This window comes from Terrapene carolina, unplaced genomic scaffold (genome assembly GCF_002925995.2).
Source record: "Terrapene carolina triunguis isolate 2854851 unplaced genomic scaffold, T_m_triunguis-2.0 Scaffold25, whole genome shotgun sequence".
Lineage (NCBI taxonomy): Eukaryota > Metazoa > Chordata > Testudines > Emydidae > Terrapene > Terrapene triunguis.
The window spans coordinates 2,528,119-2,547,691 of NW_020664376.1; the positions used below are offsets into that span (position 1 = coordinate 2,528,119).

At 39.9% G+C, this 19,573-nt stretch overlaps 1 protein-coding gene across 1 annotated transcript in view; it reads right to left on the bottom strand.

Moving 5' to 3' along the window:
- Positions 1 to 19,573, bottom strand: part of LOC113406304 (E3 ubiquitin-protein ligase HERC2-like) — a 216,767-nt gene that overhangs the window by 129,248 nt on the left and 67,946 nt on the right. Inside the window, exons 11-23 of the mRNA XM_026650394.1 lie at positions 19,155 to 19,343; positions 18,311 to 18,462; positions 15,756 to 15,913; positions 15,539 to 15,652; positions 14,410 to 14,661; positions 13,162 to 13,355; positions 11,915 to 12,115; positions 10,996 to 11,224; positions 10,739 to 10,863; positions 6,748 to 6,926; positions 4,350 to 4,534; positions 1,471 to 1,626; positions 986 to 1,171 (exon numbers count right to left, since the gene is read on the bottom strand). Coding sequence (XP_026506179.1) covers positions 986 to 1,171; positions 1,471 to 1,626; positions 4,350 to 4,534; positions 6,748 to 6,926; positions 10,739 to 10,863; positions 10,996 to 11,224; positions 11,915 to 12,115; positions 13,162 to 13,355; positions 14,410 to 14,661; positions 15,539 to 15,652; positions 15,756 to 15,913; positions 18,311 to 18,462; positions 19,155 to 19,343 — 2,320 coding nt within the window. The remainder of the gene's footprint in view (positions 1 to 985; positions 1,172 to 1,470; positions 1,627 to 4,349; positions 4,535 to 6,747; positions 6,927 to 10,738; positions 10,864 to 10,995; positions 11,225 to 11,914; positions 12,116 to 13,161; positions 13,356 to 14,409; positions 14,662 to 15,538; positions 15,653 to 15,755; positions 15,914 to 18,310; positions 18,463 to 19,154; positions 19,344 to 19,573) is intronic.

The following is a 19,573-nucleotide window of genomic DNA, read 5'->3' on the forward strand; positions in this document are numbered from 1 at the left end:
TGGTGTGCTTTAACATGAGTTACATAGGTTGGGGGGGGGGGCGCGTTTGTATTATTGTTACTACCTGTTTTTAATATTGCTTATACACTACTGGCTTTTTATTTCCGGTGCATATTTTTTTGGCTGAAAAAAAGCCAAACGATGACTGCTCTACACACCCAGTATGAGTCGGTAAATATAGCTATATTACCTTTTTTTTTTTTGGCAATACCTTTAATACTGCCATTACCATAGCAGCTTGGACTGAGTGGAGTCTTACTGATCCTTTTAACTTTTGGCTGGCATTTACCTTTATTGCCTCATATTCTGTTTTAGCTTGTTCAGCAGTGTAATAACTGGATCCATTTACAAACCCAATTTCCATTTTTATATTTAATGCTTTCTGTAAAGTCAGGCCTGTTTTAACTGGCCATATTACTTTTTTACATTTTGGAAGGGGGCACTTGTGTTCTTGTCCTTGGTTATTAAACCATAAGGCACGAGGATAACATTTTTCCCTTTTTCACTGCGATTCCCCGGTTCACTAGAGCTAAAGTTCATTGTGCCAATGTGCATCTGCCATACTCTGAGCCACCTACTATAGCACCACCCCTTCCTTCCTATATAGTTTTAAACAAATGCTCTCATCTTCAGTAATAGTTTAAACTATGATTAGTGAAATTACTTCAACAAACAAAATCAACAAACCACCCTCCTCTTGACAGACAAGTTTATATAGCAATTAAAACATGCCAAATGTATCATTGACATAATGTAATCATTTTTTCACAGTAAACACTATTATGACAATAGTTCTGATAAAACAAGGAAATGTAAAAGTGTTTGATTTAAAAAGAATTCAAGAACACAAATGTTAAAAAGGCTACTGGTGCTTTGCTTCATGCAAGAGAATTCTAAATATTGGAAGAGTGTTAGAGTTACTCAGAAAACTTTCCTGTAAAGCCCCAACTAAGTGTTTTAACTGCTTTAAGTAAGTAGAACATACCCATTATTCCCGGCCATGCTAAATCCTCATTGTCATCTCTTTCTTTTCCAGGTGCTAGATGGTTAAATCTGTCCAGATGCTCTAGCAGGCCAGCCAACAGAGGAATAGCACCCGCTTCCTGCATCAGTCCAGCATTTTTATTGAGAAGCAACACTATAGAAACTACCAACTCTGGAAGGAGAACACCTACAAAACAGAAAATACTCACACTGAAGTTGAGACAGATATATGTATGCCACTTTTGACCTAAGTCACAGCAGCTTATTCTCCTTTTTACTTACTACTTTAAAGTGATGTTTTTTCTCTCCCTTTAACTTGCCCCTCCTTGCTTCTTCTCTTTTTTAATTTGGAGAGACTCTTAATTTGAGAATTTCTTTTTTAACCGTTATTAAAAGTTTCAAGGAATATCAACAATGTAGCCTGAATGATTATGTACTAGGAATGTTTGCCTACAAACTGATTTTCCAGGAGAAAAAGAAAGGTACCTGTTAAATCTCCATCCACAACCCGAGATACTTCTGCAAAATGTCTGTGACTAGTGGATGCAATGCTGATTGCCACAGGTAGTATATCACCAATGTGTGTGCACAAAAGTGCTGTGTATTTCTTTAGCAGAGAACCAACTCCTAGAAGCTCAGGACCTATGAAAAAAGGAGGGGAACAAAGCATAATCAAAGTAACTACTTAAGTGAATAAACTAAAAGCTCCATTTTGGATTATATAGTACTTACAAGCCCCTCAAACACCACTTCAATATTAGCATTCAATTAAGAAAACAGCACAATTTATTTTTGATAAAAGATTAAGCTTAAATCCCAGATACTGACTTTTTAAGAGCACAGACCAATCTCAATTTAAATAAAGCCTGCAACCATAACATCTAGAACTGTAATATCATTAAATCTCCTAAACTAAGTAAGGCCATTCCTATCTGGTGTGAGGCAAACTTCCAGGGAAGTTTTCTTTGACACTTCTAAAAGTTTTGCTACCAATTTAGTAGGTGTCCTTCTTCCCGCCACATCAACATTGTAGCAATGAGCCAGCACGTTTTGGATGTACTCTACTGCAGCGGCCACCATTTTTGTTAATGTAATACCAGGTGGCATTAAAATCCCATGGAAGTTTTCAAAAGTATAAGGTGGGTGTTTAAACCAGAGTCCAAGACAAAGTTCAATTCGGATAATTACCATCTTTCCATGTAAAATTTCCAACTTGTTTTAATTTATTATTTTGTACTAAAGCATTTGGGCTATTCTAAATCTATCTCCTTACTACACCTCTACCTCGATATGACGCTGTCCTCGGGAACCAAAAAATCTTACCGCATTCTACGTGAAACAGCGTAATATCGAACTTGCTTTGATCCACTGGAGTGCGCAGTCCCGCCGCCCCGGAGCACTGCTTTACCGCGTTATATCGGGTCGCGTTATATCGGGGTAGAGGTATATATGCTGTTTCCTTTGCCTCCTTCTCAATACACTTGGCTTTGTACCATTCCATTAAATTATCTCTTTACTCAGAATACGCCCCTAACTGTTGCCCATCAAACACCCTCTTCTCTCCTCATTCAAACCCCTTCTTAAAACTCATTTCTTACAAAAATCATCCCTACATTATTAGTCCAACAGCAATCTCTCCCTACCCTCCTCTTCCTGAATCCAGAATATACATTTTGATTCTCAGATAGCAAGACATTCAAAACAGGGAATGAATCTGTTTTGTCAGGCATTGCTTACATTTATAGTACTATTTAGTCTTAAGAATAATATTGCTATGCACTGTTAATTACTACACCTCTACCCCGCTATAACGCTGTCCTCAGGAGCCAAAAAATCTTACTGCGTTATAGGTGAAACCACATTATAATCGAACTTGCTTTGATCTGCCGGAGTGTGCAGCCCTGCCCCCCCCCAGAGCGCTGCTTTACCGCGTTATATCCGAATTCATGAATTATCGGGCCGCGTTATATCGGGGTAGAGGTGTATTTCATACTAAAGGGATTATGGTTTAGTGGTGGAATGCTCTCTGTAGCTTGCAAGGTTTACAGTGCGCTTTAATATCCTACAGAACAGAAGACATTACAAAAACTTTCAGTCATCATTTAATGAAACAGATTAAAAAAAGTAAAAGTGGAACTTTCAAATTCATCACCAAACAGAAGCATAATCATTCCTAGTTTACACTTCTGATGTAAGGAACTATCCAACTAAAATAATCTCAAACAACTCAGTATTTCACACTTATAGTCCACTTTAATAAAGACAGAGTCACTGCCTGTAAAATCAATATATAAAATTGTATTCTCCAACAAGAAGGATCTGAACAAAGCTGTATTTTCTCTAAATTGGAAAAGGCGAAAATAATAATAATTAAAAATAAATTATTGCTGTTTGACTAGCCACCTTTCATAATTAAGGACAAAACACAGTTATTGTTACTGTACCACCTACAAAGCAGATTTAAAAGAACTGTTCCTTGATTAATTCATCTGTTCTAGGTTAATTCAATTCACTGAAATTAAATATCAATATCAAGAACTAGTTTCAATTAACCTTTTTGACAACAAATCCAGCTTCACTATGTTAGCAGTTAAAATAGCAGTCATAAGAACATAAGAATGGCCATACTGGGTCAGTCCAAAGGTCCATCTAGCTTAGTATTCTGTCTTCCGACAGTGGCCAATGCCAGGTGCCACAGAGGGAATGAACAGAACAGGTAATCATCAAGTGATCCATTCCCTATCGCCTATTCACAGCTTCTGGCAAACAGAGGCTAGGGACTCCATCCCTGCCCATCCTGCCTAATAGCCATTGAAGGACCTATCCTCCATGAATTTATCTAGTTCTTTTTTTACCCTGTTATAGTCCCAATTTTCATACTTGGGAGTCTAACATTAAGCACCTAAATCCCATTTCAGTGCCTAACTACATATTCTAGGCATCTAAACTATCACTTTGTTGCTTGAATACAGATTTAGGTGCCCAACTATAAACACCCAAATCTGAAAATTGGGCCTGTTAATTAGGGTACAATCACACCTTTTAAATTTTCTCTGACAAAACATTTAATAAATGTAAGTAAAATTTAATAGCTTTCAGAAAGAATCTTCTGTTTTCTGCTGATGTTCCTGTAACATATGTTTTGACTACTCTGTTTATATTTACAGTTTGTTATGTTTCAATCTGCTTAAATGGTAAACAGTTTAGAAAAAACAGCTCTCAAACAGGTGGGCCATGAAGCAAAGGAAACAGTATCTCAATTTACAAAACTTTGTCAAACAGGAAAATGGTAAATAGCAAACTTCTTTGGTAGCACAGGTTTTACAAACAACGCGTAAGCCTTTTATTTTTATTAAATAACTTACCATATGTATTAGGGACCTGCCCAACATTCTCTCCTGGGTAAAGTTTACTAACAAGTAAACGCTGAAAACGCAGCAACAAGTCCAAAGAAGCAGACCTCTCTTTACTGTAATGTTCGTGGTCCAGGCAGGAAGAAATGCGACGAGCCACATCTTTTAGCTTGGCTATAGTCTGCGAAGCGATGTTCCTAATTGGTATAAAAGCATTATAAAAGCACTTTAAAAGGGCAGCTGGTGTTTCAATTAGAAGCCTAAAGAAACAAGGATTAAGTTTTTGCTGGGATTTTCTCTAACTGTTGAGAATTAAGACACCTATGCGAGAGTTCACTGGAGAATGTTATTTTATTTGGGGGTAATGTTCCAAGAATATTAGTTTGTTTCTGTAAATGGGACTCAACCACCACACCCTCATCTCCACAATTTACTATGAAGCAAAAGATTTAATGATCTGAACAATGTGAAATAGAATGCTATATAGAAGAAAGCTGTGGGGTGGCATATGATTTAAAGTCCCAGTTATGAATGATTTACTTGTTACACAGTCACATCAATGTGATGAGTGTTGTAAAAGTTCTCAAATTTTCTCACCCCTTTATTTCTATTAGCCCACAAAGTACTCATGTGGCTCACAGGAGGTAGCAAGGACCAGGTTTGCTATACTGATCACTTATCTACAGGGATCCTAGAAATCAGTTTCCCACGGGAAAACATGGAAAAACGCAGAATTTGCATTTTTACAGAGAATCTTCAGTTTTTACATAGTGAAAAAATAAAAACATACAGTAGAATCCCCTGCCCCCCAGCGCACACCCAGGAATATGGGAAATTGATGCTTCAGCCCAGGGCAGCAGGGCTCCCGCTGACAGATTTCATTTTAATTGCTGAAAAACACCAATTTTTATGTTTTTTTATCGGAGAATTTTATTGATTTTTTTTTAAAATCACAGAAAACTAGGATCCCTGCTTATCTGAGACTCCCGCATAGTGGCAAGAATCGAACACCCAACTTTCTTCCTCCCTCAAGCCCTAGAATTGACATGTATCAGAAGTAAGGCTACTAATATCTTTTTCCAAAGCCATTGCTGGCTTTTTTGTGGAACACCTGGCTGTTAGTTCTGCTCTTTCTCTATTATGAACTCTGAGGTGGAGGACGAAGTACCACAAGGCCTGGGAGCAAAAGAACAGTAGCTCTCCCTAGATCTAAAAATACCTATTGCAGAGTGCAGCGAGGCCAAGTGACCTCCCTCCGGACTAGAGAGCGAGGGACTACGCTCCGCCCCCCTTGCTGGAAGTACCAGGACGGGACTGGAAGTATAAAGGGATGGCTCGGCAGGTCTGTTGAGGAGGAGCCAGGGAAGGAGACGGATGCCTCCACTCTGCTGCGGCACCCTAGAGCTGAATCGGCACTCTGCAGCACCCTGCCCCCCAGAGAAGACTGGGCCTGAAGACGAGTTGCCGGGACTGCCATCCACTGTATACCCCGAGGAGCCAGAGGACCTGTGGATTATAGAGGTACCCAACCCCGAAGAAGTATGACCCCAGCGACAGCCAACGACTGTCCGGCTACCTTGCTGACTGACTCTAGGTCAGCATGTTGTAGCTGGATTCCCGCTGGCCCAGTGGTAGCCCACTCCGCCACTGTTAGGGCCCTGAGCTAGGACGCAGTGGAGTTGGGCAGGCCCGCGTCCCCTTACCACCCCACCCTTGAGCAGCAGACTCCCCACCCTAGGCCAGGAGGCCTGTGTGAATCTACCATCCATCAAGCTAAGACGCTAGACTCGGTTGGTGCTCCCCTAGATGGTGTGGATGCTCATCCCTACCTGAACTCCTAGACTGTGTGTTTGCTGGCTGCCTTAGCCTACAAGCTGAGGCTACAGCCTGCTCCCTGCTCTGCCTCACCCAAAGGGCTAGAGCCCCAGACTATGTATCCTTGCTGGCTGCCTTGGCCAGGAGGCTTAGGCCAAGGGTGGGGGCAAGAGCATAAAACTGTTATTGCTTGTTTTCCTCTGTTAGACGGACACAGAACTATAGACTACTTACGGCTCGGCCCCGCCAGCATGACCCAAGCCATACAGTTACTGCCCAATACAGCGATGCAGAGTGGCCTTCCTCCCCACAGGAAAGTGAGGGACCCCTACACAGAGTCTTCATCTTTTCTACTCATTAAAACAAAGATAAAACCAGAAAGCTACACTAAGGTAAACAGAATAAGCATATGTTCAATATTTCTAGTTTCAGGAGGCAGAAGGACTGATGGGAAAAGACTGAAAGCATACTCTATCACCAGGGATCATTTACTGTTATTTAGCTCCATGCTTCACAGTAGGATGAATCTAAAGGGATTTTCTTTTGTAGGAAAAATAAAGACTCATGATCATGACATGTTTAAAACAAAGAATACCTCAGTAATTGCTGAATCAGTTGAACCAAAGGTAAGCTCTGCTTCCCTGCAGACTCATAGATCCCAGTATTAATAAGGTCTTTGTCTAATGGAGTCCTGCTCCTATGAAGTGTTGAAGCATTTGCTTCCTGTTCATCAATTTCTTTTTCTTTCTGGGCTTCTTTTTTTGCCTCAATATCCTACAATACAAAAACTCTAAAGTTAAAAGCAAACAGCACATCATCAATAGATGCAATCATTTATCTCAGTAGGAAAACACAGCATAATGGCTGTGACACAAATGAGATTAAGGGTATATCTACTCTGCACATTCCTTTCAGCAGTGTGCAGAATATATACACTACACGCCCCCTCACATGGGAATAAATAGCGGCGTAGACCATGAGGCACTGCTGAGGTGAGTAAACATATTCCTGAACCTGGTGGGTATGTACCATACAGGGCTCTCGTCTCACCCAAACAGTGTCTGTCTTTCTATGCTACTATTTTTAGCAGTGTAGTGTTCCAAGATCTCCCTGCTGCTGGAGTTTTTCCTCACTGCAAGGAAAGGCTCCAGCAACGGGGAAAGGCTCTGGCAGCTCTCCACCAGCAAGCCTTTTCCCACTGCCTCCCCCTACCAGAGTCTTCCATTGGCACATGTAGCCACATACCAGTGTGGATGTAGCTTGCTTTAAATTGCAGCATGTAGCTACAAATACCCTATACACCACCACAAGAAGTGTGCAGTGTAGACATAGCCGAAGTATACCAGACAAGTTTATTTCATATTCCACATTATGCAGACATCTAGCACATTTTTACAAATACTATTTTAAAGGAGAATTTCTTACTTGCTAAACCGTTCCAGCAACGCAGGCTAATGGGTAATGCCTGTCCTATACATGTTTCACTTATGAGAGCCACCAATGAAAAGCTTGCATTTTGGCATGCAGTTAGGCTCCACACACTTCCACCAGCTTCTCCAAAGATTACTCCCCATGAAAACTGAAAACTTTTCACAAGAGAAGAAAACAGTTCGCCTTTTAAAGGTAAACTCATATGTTAATATAGAGAGATACTTATACTAAACCTTTAGCTCGGTTAAAAAAAGGCAGGTATCTGAACTGGAAGCTGAAACTCCAAGGAATTGACAGGTAAGATTTTTTGTCTGTAAATGGGCAGCGTATGACTGCTCTTTTGTAGGCATCAACTCTAAATGAGCCATATAGCATCTGGCCCATATGAACTGGAGGACCAGCAAGGCCTAGTTCTTTGTTTCAGAAGAAACAGGTGTCCAGGTGTCTGTAGTCTGAGTTCCTGGAAGAATAGACTGAAATATGCCCTGGGAACACTCAGATTATGCCATATTCTCCTTTTTTGGCCCTGAATCTAGAGCAGAAACTAATCAAAGAGTATCGTAGTTGTGGTGACAAGATGACAAACTTGAAAAGAAAAATAAGGCACATGAACAGGACCATTTTATCCTAATGAAAGAGCATCCAAGGGAGCAGTCAGTCTTTCCCAACTTTCTGATCAAAGTAATTGTCACCAACACCTATACTCTACATGATAAAAGAGAGGAGAACAGAGTTCAAAGGCAGAGTGACACAGGTCATGAAGAACAGGCTGAGCTCCAGCATGAGATGTAAGACCTAGAAGGAAATCAAAAACACACTAAGTCTCACAGGGAATGGGAGACTAAGGGGGGAGAGCCTCACTCTTCTTCTAATGGCAAATGAGAGGCCTTTATTCAAGTATATCTGTACAAAACAAAGAATGGTGAGAAGGTCAGACTAGCTGAAAAAAAATCTGGAGACCACTAAGTGTCCAAACTATAGTATACTACAGAGATTCTCTTCCTATAGGACAGCAGCATCTCTATGACTTTTTTTAAGTTTTCAATTTATTTAAAAAGCTTCTCTCATAAGCCAGGAAAACAGACTAAGAACAAAGTGGTGCATGAAGGGTCAGTACATCCTACTGCAGTAGGGATTTTGAAAAAAGGGATTGTGTCCTCAAGACACTTAAGACGGTCCATATAAAGGAGTCCTTCAATGGCTCAATTTATGAGACTATGGCGAGGTCTACACTACAGGCGCTAGAGGGGCTCAGCTACAGCGCCATAGCTATGCCACTATAGCACCATATGGCAGTTGCTTCCTACAGCAATGCAGAGGAGGAGAAGGGAGGATTTCCCATCGCTGTAGGAACTCCACCTCCCCAAGCAACAGTAGCTAGGTCAACATTCTTCCATTGACCTAAGCTGAGGCTACACAGGAGGTTAGGTTGGCATAGCTATTGCGCTCAGGGGAGTCGATTTTTCACACCCCAGAGCACTGTAATTACATCAGCCTGACTTAATCTTGATTTATTGTTCTTAAGACTTTGCACGGCAGCAGGATCAGGGAAAAACAAATTACATGTTAATGCCATGGAACCAAGAGAGATTGCTGCATTACTTGTAGGCAATCTTAGAATGTACCTACTTCTGGCTTCAAAGCAGTCAGAAGACACTCTCTAAGAAGTTGCATTCCCCTCACAAAAGAAACCGTGTGCAAGTTTCTCTCCCTCAGGATATGCATATTTGGTAGGCCTCAGGTTTCTTTCTTCCCAGGAAAAAAAGAAAGATCCCCACAGCAAGGCTTTCCCTGGCAGTTCATGCATTCGACCACTGCCATGCTGTCTATAAGTACAGATGCCGTGTAGCTTGCTGCTTAAGCAAGATCTATTTACAGCTCTGAGCTCATGGACTAAGTACCTTCAGTCATTCTCAGCATATACTGTGTTCTCCATTCTGGTGGGTTTCATTCAAAAGATCATTGAAGCCTGAATGGGCAAACCCTTCAACGTCCAAGGATTTCACTCATCCCAAGGATAGCACTACATGTCTAACTCATCAAAATGGATCTTTGAGAAGAGTAGGAATTACTGAAGAACTCAAATGGAGCTGGGCTCATGAGTTGCAGTGGAACATAACATCTATACCTTATCTATCTCCTGTAGTACTATCCTAGAGTGTGTAGTTTTAGGATTAAGGGAATTTTTTTTTTCAATGCTGTACTAGACTGTTGTTCTGGATCTGGGGGTTTCAGATTGAAATTCCAACTGGACAAGGTTACCGGTAACAGTGGCTTTCACATTTTGGTAGTGTGACTCATACTTTGTAACAAACATTAAGAATAGAGAAGTTCAAATTTCAGAGATTGCTGCTTACTATTTATGGAGGTTTTGGACTGAGATGCCTGATTAAAAGTGAACTGCTCTGCAAGAGTCCTTCAGAGATAAAAGACCATTTTAAGCCTGGCATGTGGCATTCATGTTTATGCATTCTTTTGCTGAAGCCACACCAATAGGTGCTGTATATCAGACAGGTGGTTTTCTGTACTGTACCTCACTTAAAAATAGTAAAATATATTCACTATTCATTTAAACTCTATCAAATTTATATGTAAACCTAAAATGCAAGCTGTAAGTTACAATTATGCTGGGGGTTAGGTGAAGCCTCATTGAAGATGATGGTACCAATAGCCACCCTTCATTCAAGATAGAAGAAAGAAGCAGGTAAGCTCCTTTTGGAGTAAGGTAAGAATAGGACCCACTGCCAGAAATACAGGCCAAATGCAAGGCCAGTCATGTGGATGGAGGGGCTTCACTTCGGGCTGAATGCAAAATACAGAGGTCTAGGTTTTGGTTCGGGGGGGTGGGGTGGGGGGTGCGTGTGTGCGGACGCAGCCAGAAACACCACACAAGCAGACTGAAGGTAGCAAGATGGCAGCAGAAAGCCAAGGACAGCTAGAAAAGCACTTGTAGTGTGACCCTAAGAGAAAGCTAAGAGCGCTTTTTGGATAGTGCTGGCAGGGAAGAGAGGCTTGCAATGCCGAGCAAGAAAACTGCCCTCTGTCTGATGTAAGCCTGTTTATTTGCAAAGAATTTACACCAAGTCCTGTAAACAACTGTATTATATGCATCTTATTCTAGTTACATAGTAAATGGTAATATTGTTGAAATGTACCTGAATTTCTGCAGTGATAGCAGCATTTAATGCAGACTCTAAACCTCCATCAGCCATCAAACTGCCCACCAAGAGGTCAATCATAAATCGACGGCCTGGACTTACATTCATTTCATTTCCTGAAACTAACAAAACAGAACAAACATTTAATGGGCTAGAAATTCAGATGCTCATTTCATTTCCTGAAACTAAGAACAGAACAAACACACTGGACTAGATATTCAGACACCAAACAGTTTTCCATCATTAAATCATACCTGCACTGGGTAAGAGAGCTGAAAGAGCCCTAGCTCGCTCCTCTGCTGTTGGCAGCAACACAGACCACCCACTCTGCAGCACTGCTTGAGCAGCTGACTGTACAGTATTAAGAACTCCAGCGTTACTTGCTAAAGTTACCACGGACTGTTTCAGGCTATTCAACAAGACGCTGCCTAAACCCAAGCCAAGGCACTCTGGATCAACCTGGTGACTGATGGCAGCATGTAGCTGAAAGAAAAAGCATCAGTTTCATTTAGAGGTGACATAAGAAATGAAGTTGAACAAAGTCATTCATGCATATACTGAATACAAATACATCTACTGGTCTAAATACAAGGAAATGTTTAGAAATAAACTGCAAAGCTAAAGTAAAAATACAATTACACCCAAGTAATATATACACTAATCTCAGCCAGTACCTCAGGATATCTAGTGAACAATAATTACCTCAATTTAGAAATTACCTAGACATCCCTGTACACATCGTTCTGTATTATCATGGACATAATGACATCTTTAGGAAGCTAGAAGTACCAGATTTGCCCCAAACAGGAAACTAATTTTTAAAAAGGCAAATTAAAACACTGAACACCAAAAGCCTTTTCAGCAAGTGGTATATTCAGCACAAATCCAAGATTAGTCAATTTACATTTTAGTTTTACAGTTCATCTTAAATCAAATGCAAGAACTGTTTAGAAAACATTAAACCAAGAGCAAGAAAATTCATGGTTAGGACTGAAAACCCACCCTTAGCTTTCCACCTTTTGGAACTAAGATGCAGGAATAACTCATTGTACCAATTTAATTTTAAGCGAACAAAAATGTTTTAAACACTCAAAAGCCACCATTTTCTTCCAACCAATTTACTGAAGCATTTTATCTGAGTGAGAACTCAGACACATAAGAAAGCTACAGTACCTGAAGTCTTAGAAGATTTAAGGTTGCAACAGCCATACATTCCTTCTCCTGTGGTGGTGGCCAGTCAGAGGTGCCATCCATTCCCTCAGTCACTTGTCTCAATAGGAGATCTAGCTGTTCAAATGTCATTGGGCAAACATCCACCACAAATGGTACACGCAAACCAATGGACCATTCAGAACAAGATGACCAGGCAAAACTCTATGTATGGAAAGGAAGAGTAACAGTTACTTTCTCTCTAATCAATGATAGGCCTATTATGAGATACCAGTGCTTCATTTAAGGAACTAAGCTCAGTTGTGACTTTCAGATTTTTGATGAGGTGCAGGATGAATGTGGCTCAATTCATTTACATTATCAGCAAGCACTCCCCTCTTGCCAACAGCTAAAGGTGTCCAACAATCACAAAAAATTACTATTTCCTATCATGTTTCTCAGAGTCCTTATATGCCAGTCCAGACATCCTACTTTAATTTTGTTGGTGGAAAAGTTGGGACTGATTAATTCTTAAAACCTATACTAGCAATTGCTAATGTTGTTAAATGCTATTGCTCAGGAAGTCTTACTGAGCGGGAAGGTCTGCTAGGCCTTTTTGGAGAAGCAACTACAAACAAACTGGGGGGGAGGGGAGGGGTTGTGTCTCCATCTGCTGGTGGCATGAAATATCCACGTGGCACAGCTGGTACAGGAACCATTTAGACCAGTGGGGCGCAAAAGGTTCTCTAGGGGAAAGGGGAAGTGCAAAGAAACTTCGACCTTTTCCCCCTTTAAAAAACAATCATACAAATTAAAGCACAGGTTGGCTTATTTTCAACAATTTGGTAAGTTTCATAACTACAGTAGGCCTACTATGCCTTTAAAATTAATTTTGATTCTCATTTTAAAACTCATTTAATGTTTAGTAATTGAAATTAAAAGACAAACTGGCAACATATATAATAATAGTTGAGAGCCCAGGACCTCTCGCTTGAGTCAGACGCTCAAACATTAAATCAAATGAATGGGCTTCATCTGTGTTTCCCCTCCACCTTCCAGCATGAAAAACAGTTTCAGATTACAATTAATGCGGGGAGAGGGGGGCACGACAAATTCTGTGAATGGTAAAGCGGGGGGGACGCGACTGGAAAAGTTTGCGTACCACTGATTTAGACCATAGGGAGAAGTAGGAATTAAATTACTGTACTACACTCGTCTTCAACCCTGTCCGTGGAATTAGACAAATCCTGAGTAACAGATTCAAAGCTTACCTGGGCAGGCCCACAAGCAATTCCAACAATGTGCTTTCTGTCTAATCCTGGGAGAGCAGTAGGCTCTGGTTTGGTGATCCTCAAAGTATCAAAATGCTGGCACTGATCATTGCTCCCCCAGCTGTGCACTTCACTATCCTCAGTAAGTGCCAAGCAATGGGTAGATCCAGCCGCCACATCCACCACTTTTTTCCCTGATAGCAAAAAGTGAACAAATATTAAACTTTTCTTACTACAAAGTTTACATACATTTTTTAACAAAAAACCATTAGTGGAATAGCTTTTGTGTTTCACCAACACCAACAACTACTAAAACCACAATTAAAAATGAGCAGAGTTAATACGTCAAACTGTAGTTTTACCTTCCACGTTGATAGACTGGAAGAGTCTACCCAAAAAAAATCAGAAAGGTTTAAGAGACTTAAGCTATCTGAAGTGCCGAAGTGTATAAGACTGCAAAAATCTTGTGTTATTTTGCATCCATTTAGCTTAGTTGTTGATTTAGAAGAGTTTGCTGACATTTCCACTATTAAATGGAAAAGTGATTGGACAGTGTCACATGCTGAAGTCAATTGGTGTTGCCACACAACTCAGAATTTCTTTTCAATTAGGAGACCTCATCACAGTAGAAATGCAATGGATCAATATGTCAATTACAAAGATTTGTAAAACCCACTTCATAATACTGTCTTTTCTCATTTGCCCTAACAGTATTTCAGGTTTGTTTTTTAAAAATGTAGGCAACAACTTTTAGCTCTTTTCTGGGCTACTCAAAACACTTATGCACATGCTTAACTTTAAGTACATGAGTAGTCCATGGCTCTCAACAGTTCTATTCACGTATGTAAAGTTAAGCATGTGCATGTTTACAAGATTGGAGCCTAAATGAGTTTTACATGCAAAAATTCTTCCGTCAGGCTAAGTGAGAAAAGCAGTAGGAATAAAGAGAAAGCCAAGAGTATAGAAACAAGAATTTTAAAGTATTAAAAGGTTTTAATAGAGTAGCATAACAAGTCTGTCGGAATAACAGAAGTAAAATCTCAGATAAAAGGCACAAGGGGTGGCAAATACACTTGTTTAATACAAGTAAGCTACAATTTGACATCAATGAGAGCAGTGGTGAGATTCTTTAAGTTAGGATACAATATATGATAAAAGAAAATTTTTCCACCAAAAACTAAGTACTTTTGACATTTTCCAACTTTCTAGGTTGAGAAAGAATTGATTCCGATTTTGTGTTACACTTACCTTGCAAGCCTTCCAGCAGTTTAGGATATCGAACATGCTCTTCTGTTCCATGCCCAAGCCTCTGATTGTCACCTTTCCCCCAGGAATAGACCTGCCCGTCTTTTGTTAAAGCAACAGAAAACTGACTCCCACAGCGTACTTTCACAACATCCAGGTCCTGAAGCTTTTCTATCAACTTGGGAGTTTTGCAACCATCACTGCCACCTCTTCCTAGCTTCCCGTAATCTCCATCACCCCAAGACCACACCTGGCCTAGAAAGGAAGACATTGCACTGATCTTTCAGGTAAGTTACATATATTGACAAAAGTGAGTAAATTATTCAAATTAGAGCTTTTGGAAGTCACCTAAATATGACCACATTACGAGTCTCCAAAAAAATGTGGAGTTCACGCATGCTCAGTATAGACTTGTTAGAATTTGGCAGCTAAATTCTCTGAGGATTCTGCCTGTACTGAGGATGTTCCAGCCCAGAGATACAGGGGCTGAGCAAGATTTTCCTTGCAATTTCTCTTCCTGGCTGATGCAAACTGCTGTGGCCCCAAGCACAGGAACTGAAAGCAAGGAGAGGCTCTCCTATGCTTTCAGCTGGTGCTCAGGCAGCAAAAAGAAGGAAAAGGAAGAAGCTACATTGAAATGCATAGTTGTGAGAAATGGGAGGCTGGATGGAAGCGCAGTGGCAGGAGCAAATGGTGCTCTGGTGAAAGGCATAGGATAGAGTTATGCCTATCCAAGAGGGATGTGTTACAACTGTACTCTGACCACTTCAAAAAAGTTTAAATCTCAAAAACAGTACTGGAAGTCTAGGTAGGTAAATGATATTTTTGTGAAAAGGAGGAATATACAGCAGAACAGCTGGTGAGCTGAAGAGATGTCTGAAGAAGTCTGAGTAACTATACATCTGGAAAGAGTAGCAAGTTATATAAATTTAGTGCTTAACTTTTCTCCTTTACTAATACTTTCAATTTTTAAATACGTATTAAAATATAAATAATCACCTAGAGACTATTCTGAAAAAGCACTTTCAGTTTGAGCTTCTCTTATAAAATTTGTTTCATGAACGTTCAGCATAAGACCTACACCACAAATGTCTTTCTAATGACATTAACCACGGCAAGTTTAGCTACTGACCATTTTCAGTCACTGCAAGAGTCTGAGCATCTCCACTTCCACAGGCCACATCAATAACCTTCAGTCCTTTCAGCCCAGTGACGAGCATTGGAATGGTCTGATCTTCACTGGAACCTTCCAAACAAAAAATAATCGCTTTGTCAAAAATATCCAAGAGACATACATTTAAAATTTTCACAAACAGAACACCATGCTTTAAGAAATTAGAGGAACGTACCATGCCCCAGCCTGCCATAGTTCCCTCGTCCCCATGTATACAACTCTCCCTCAGCAGTGATGGCTGCGCTATATGTGCTTCCACATGCAATATGAACAACATGTTTCCCAGCCTGCTTTCCAGATAAAGCAGATATAATCTTTGGTTCCTCTAAGGGTCTATTTTGAGAGAAGACAAGAGTCAGTAATTATGTGAAAAGATCTGTAGTAACCTGTCTGCAGCAAGTTATAAATGGACCTGTAAAGCAAATTAAGGTTGATGTTGATCAATAACAAACACAATATGCAAAGCACTGTGGAGAAGTTTACACTACCACTGCCTGTGACATACTAAAGTCTGATCACTAGTATTTTTACCTCCAAATAAGTCAGTCCAGTGGTTTTCACAAACACTATACTTCACTGTGGGGAAAAAACTGAGCTCCAATTGCTGTATCTGAACAACGCCTTCCCTGCTACTCTCAACCCCAAGACAGGAGTACTCCCTTATCCTGTAAGGATTTGTCACCACAGTGGTGCTTATCACCTCTGGGATACAAATTCAACACAGAAGTATTTAAGTACACCCCTATAGGATACTGCATGGAAAACACTAGTTCAGCTACAGAACAAGACACTCACTCCTACTTTCTGGGCCAAGACAGAGCATTGCAATGTTACTGTTTAACACAGGAAAAAAAGGAATGGGGAACACACAACAGTTTGCATTTGCACTGAACCATTCTGAAATTGATTTGGCAAGTAAATAAGAAGGGCAGAGGGACTCCTGGGATCAGACATATGAGGCCTGAGAAAAAATGGGAGGATGGGTGCCCTTCTGAAACTACAAATATTCCAGAAATAGGCACAGAAATTATCAAAAATATAAAAAATGATTACCTACCTTTCTGCAACTATTGTTGTTAGAGATTTGTTGCAAAACATCCATTCCACTGTAGGTGTGCACGCAACTCGTGCATAGTTGACTCCAGATAGACTCCAATAGAGAAGGGAAGGAGGATGGGTCATGGAATGGACATATCCAACACATCTCAAAGAACACCACTTACAGAAAGGTAGGTAACCATTTTTTCTTCAAGAGCTTGCACATGTCCATTTCACTGTAGGTGACTCACAAGCAGACCAACGTGGAGGTGAGCTGGGAGAATACCTGACCAGTGTTTCTAGGGCAACCTGTCAGAAATTTGCATGGATTGACAGGAAATGGCATAAGGAGAGCAAAAGTATGGACTGATGACCAAGTCACTGTTTTGCAAACATCTATGATAGGTACTTGGGCCAAGAAAGCCTCTTTGAGTGGGGCTTACAAATGCAATATTTGTCAGTTATGTGGAATTTTCCCAAACATTTCAAGTAAACCAGGTGTGGGTCACTGCCCAGCATACGTTCAGCACAGGTCCAGAAGGACTTAAAACCTGATGAGCACAGCATCGTTCCAGTACCAATCCCAATACCAAAAGATGAAAAACTGGTCCAAAAAGACCTAAATCTAAAATCTATCGCTAAAACTAGCTAAAACTAACAAACCAGTATATATATATATATATATATATATATATATACACATACACACACACACACACACACACAGGCGTGAGGGCCGCACTTATGACAAAAAGTCTGAGATCACTCCGACAACCATTACTGGTGGAACTGAGGAGAATTGGCGCAGCTCCGCCCTTTTGTGGCGTGTAGCAACAGAGAGTGCTTGGGCCAGCACAATGGATACTGCTAAGGGAAAACGATCTCCAACCACGGTGCACAAGGTGCATACTCATATACAGTGGAATGGACATATGCAAGCACATGAAGAACTCAGAATTTTGAATTAAAAAGGAGAGAAAAGAAAATATTCAGAAAGGATGTAATTTTACAGTTGATAATACATGAATGTGTTGTTCTGAAGTTGGATTGTTGTAAAAGACATTTTGGATTACTCAGCTTCAGATTTCATAAGTGGAGCTGGATTTCTTGAAGATCTTTATGTTACCACTGGTTAACAGATTAGATACATTTTTTATCATTTTCTATAGCCACAAATCAGTATTCAATTAAGACAAATATCCTTAAAAGACCTCCTGGATCATCTCACCATGCAACAGAATTTTCTAAGCTAAGCACGCATTCCCTTCATACATGTTCATTGTTGTCTAAAATCCATAAAAAAAAAAATAAAAAAAAAATAAAAAAAGAAAAGAAAACGGAGGAAAGCTAGCCCTTTCCATTGTCATTAACAACTGTAGTTTATTTGCTGGTCTAATCATGACAACATAATTAAGACAAAATCTAAAGGAATGTATGTTTGTAAACCATCTTGCTTTGCTTAATTTCTTATCAACCTTTGAATGATATATATGTACTGGAGGACTTGAACAACTATAGCATACTATGTTATCTTTTGCCTGTTGTCATTTCGCTGTAAGTGGCTGTGTTTCACTAACATTTATTAAATGTCTGCATATTTAATCCTACCTTAGTTTCTAACATTAAAGTAGAATATTTGTAAATACGTTCTATGCTTAAGCTGGTGAATCAATGGTATTTTATTACACATACACTGTGTCCCCATGGCCTAGTCTTCCACCATCTCCACAACCCCAAGAGAAAACCTCTCCAGTTGCTGCCAAGGCAAGATAGTGGTGACCATCTGAATGTGCTGCAATCTTCACAATGTTTCTAGAAGCAAGACTCTGCACCAGCTGTGGTCCCTGTAAATTAGTTAGAGACAATGTACAAAGAAAAGTTACTTATGTTGCTCAGAGTGTAGAAAAAACTCAGACAACTTGATAATTAGATTTTTCCCCAATGAGGCCTTACTTCAGAACTATACATTCCAGCATTAATTTAATAAAACCAGAGAACCAGGCCAGAAGTTCAAATCCAATATTTGGGTTTGGTGAAAGGTAGAGGATGCTCTGGAGCTCTCATTTTGTCCCATCCTTATAATGCATGTAATATATATTAAACTGGCCTTTGTCCGATCATTTCAGATAGTCTTCGCTGCATATTTTTCTGTTTTAGTATAATTTTGTAAAGGGAATTTAATGCTTAGGCACTGGTAGTCAAAACATCCATTAGTTTAAATGCACTTCATGCTAAGCAATTGCCACGTTTCATGGAAATAAACGGCAAAGCAATACCACTGGAGAAGAAAGAGGGCATTGTTCATAAGGGTGGATTGTTGCGAGCACCATAACAAATATTTATAACATAGGAAAAATTCTTAACATGGCAAACAAAGGTGATAAACCATTGCTGCTGAGGGTTCAAAAACAAGGAATTTAAGATTAGTAGCATCACAGTATCTCCACTACACATCTGAATGATTAGAAAGAACAATCTCAGAGCAGCATATTTTATAGAAAACGGTACGCTTAGTATGGATGTAAAAATCACCTACCAGTGTGTCACTGTTGTATGCCTGCGTGTAAACTCGTCCATTTCTAGATAAGATTAAAAACCGTTTCTCTGCACAGGCAATTTGCATAACTCCAAGATTGGCAAGTCCTTCACACTGAATTGGACCACTCACATTAGCATAATATTTCCATCCTATTAAACCCCAACCTATGACTTCTTGCAAAGATCCCTGTAAGGCAACAAAGCTAAGTAAGAATTTACAGTTCACTACACAACTTAATTAAAACACAAGCACCAGGATATTTTTTCTAATAATTATGCTGCTTCAACAATACTTCAATCAATCAATATTCATGGCAGCTATAAAAGAAAGACATCAATGAACCTTACCTATTAATAAGATATTAAAAATAGTCTCACACGCATCACAATCTAATTAAAAGATACCATAGGTGGGTG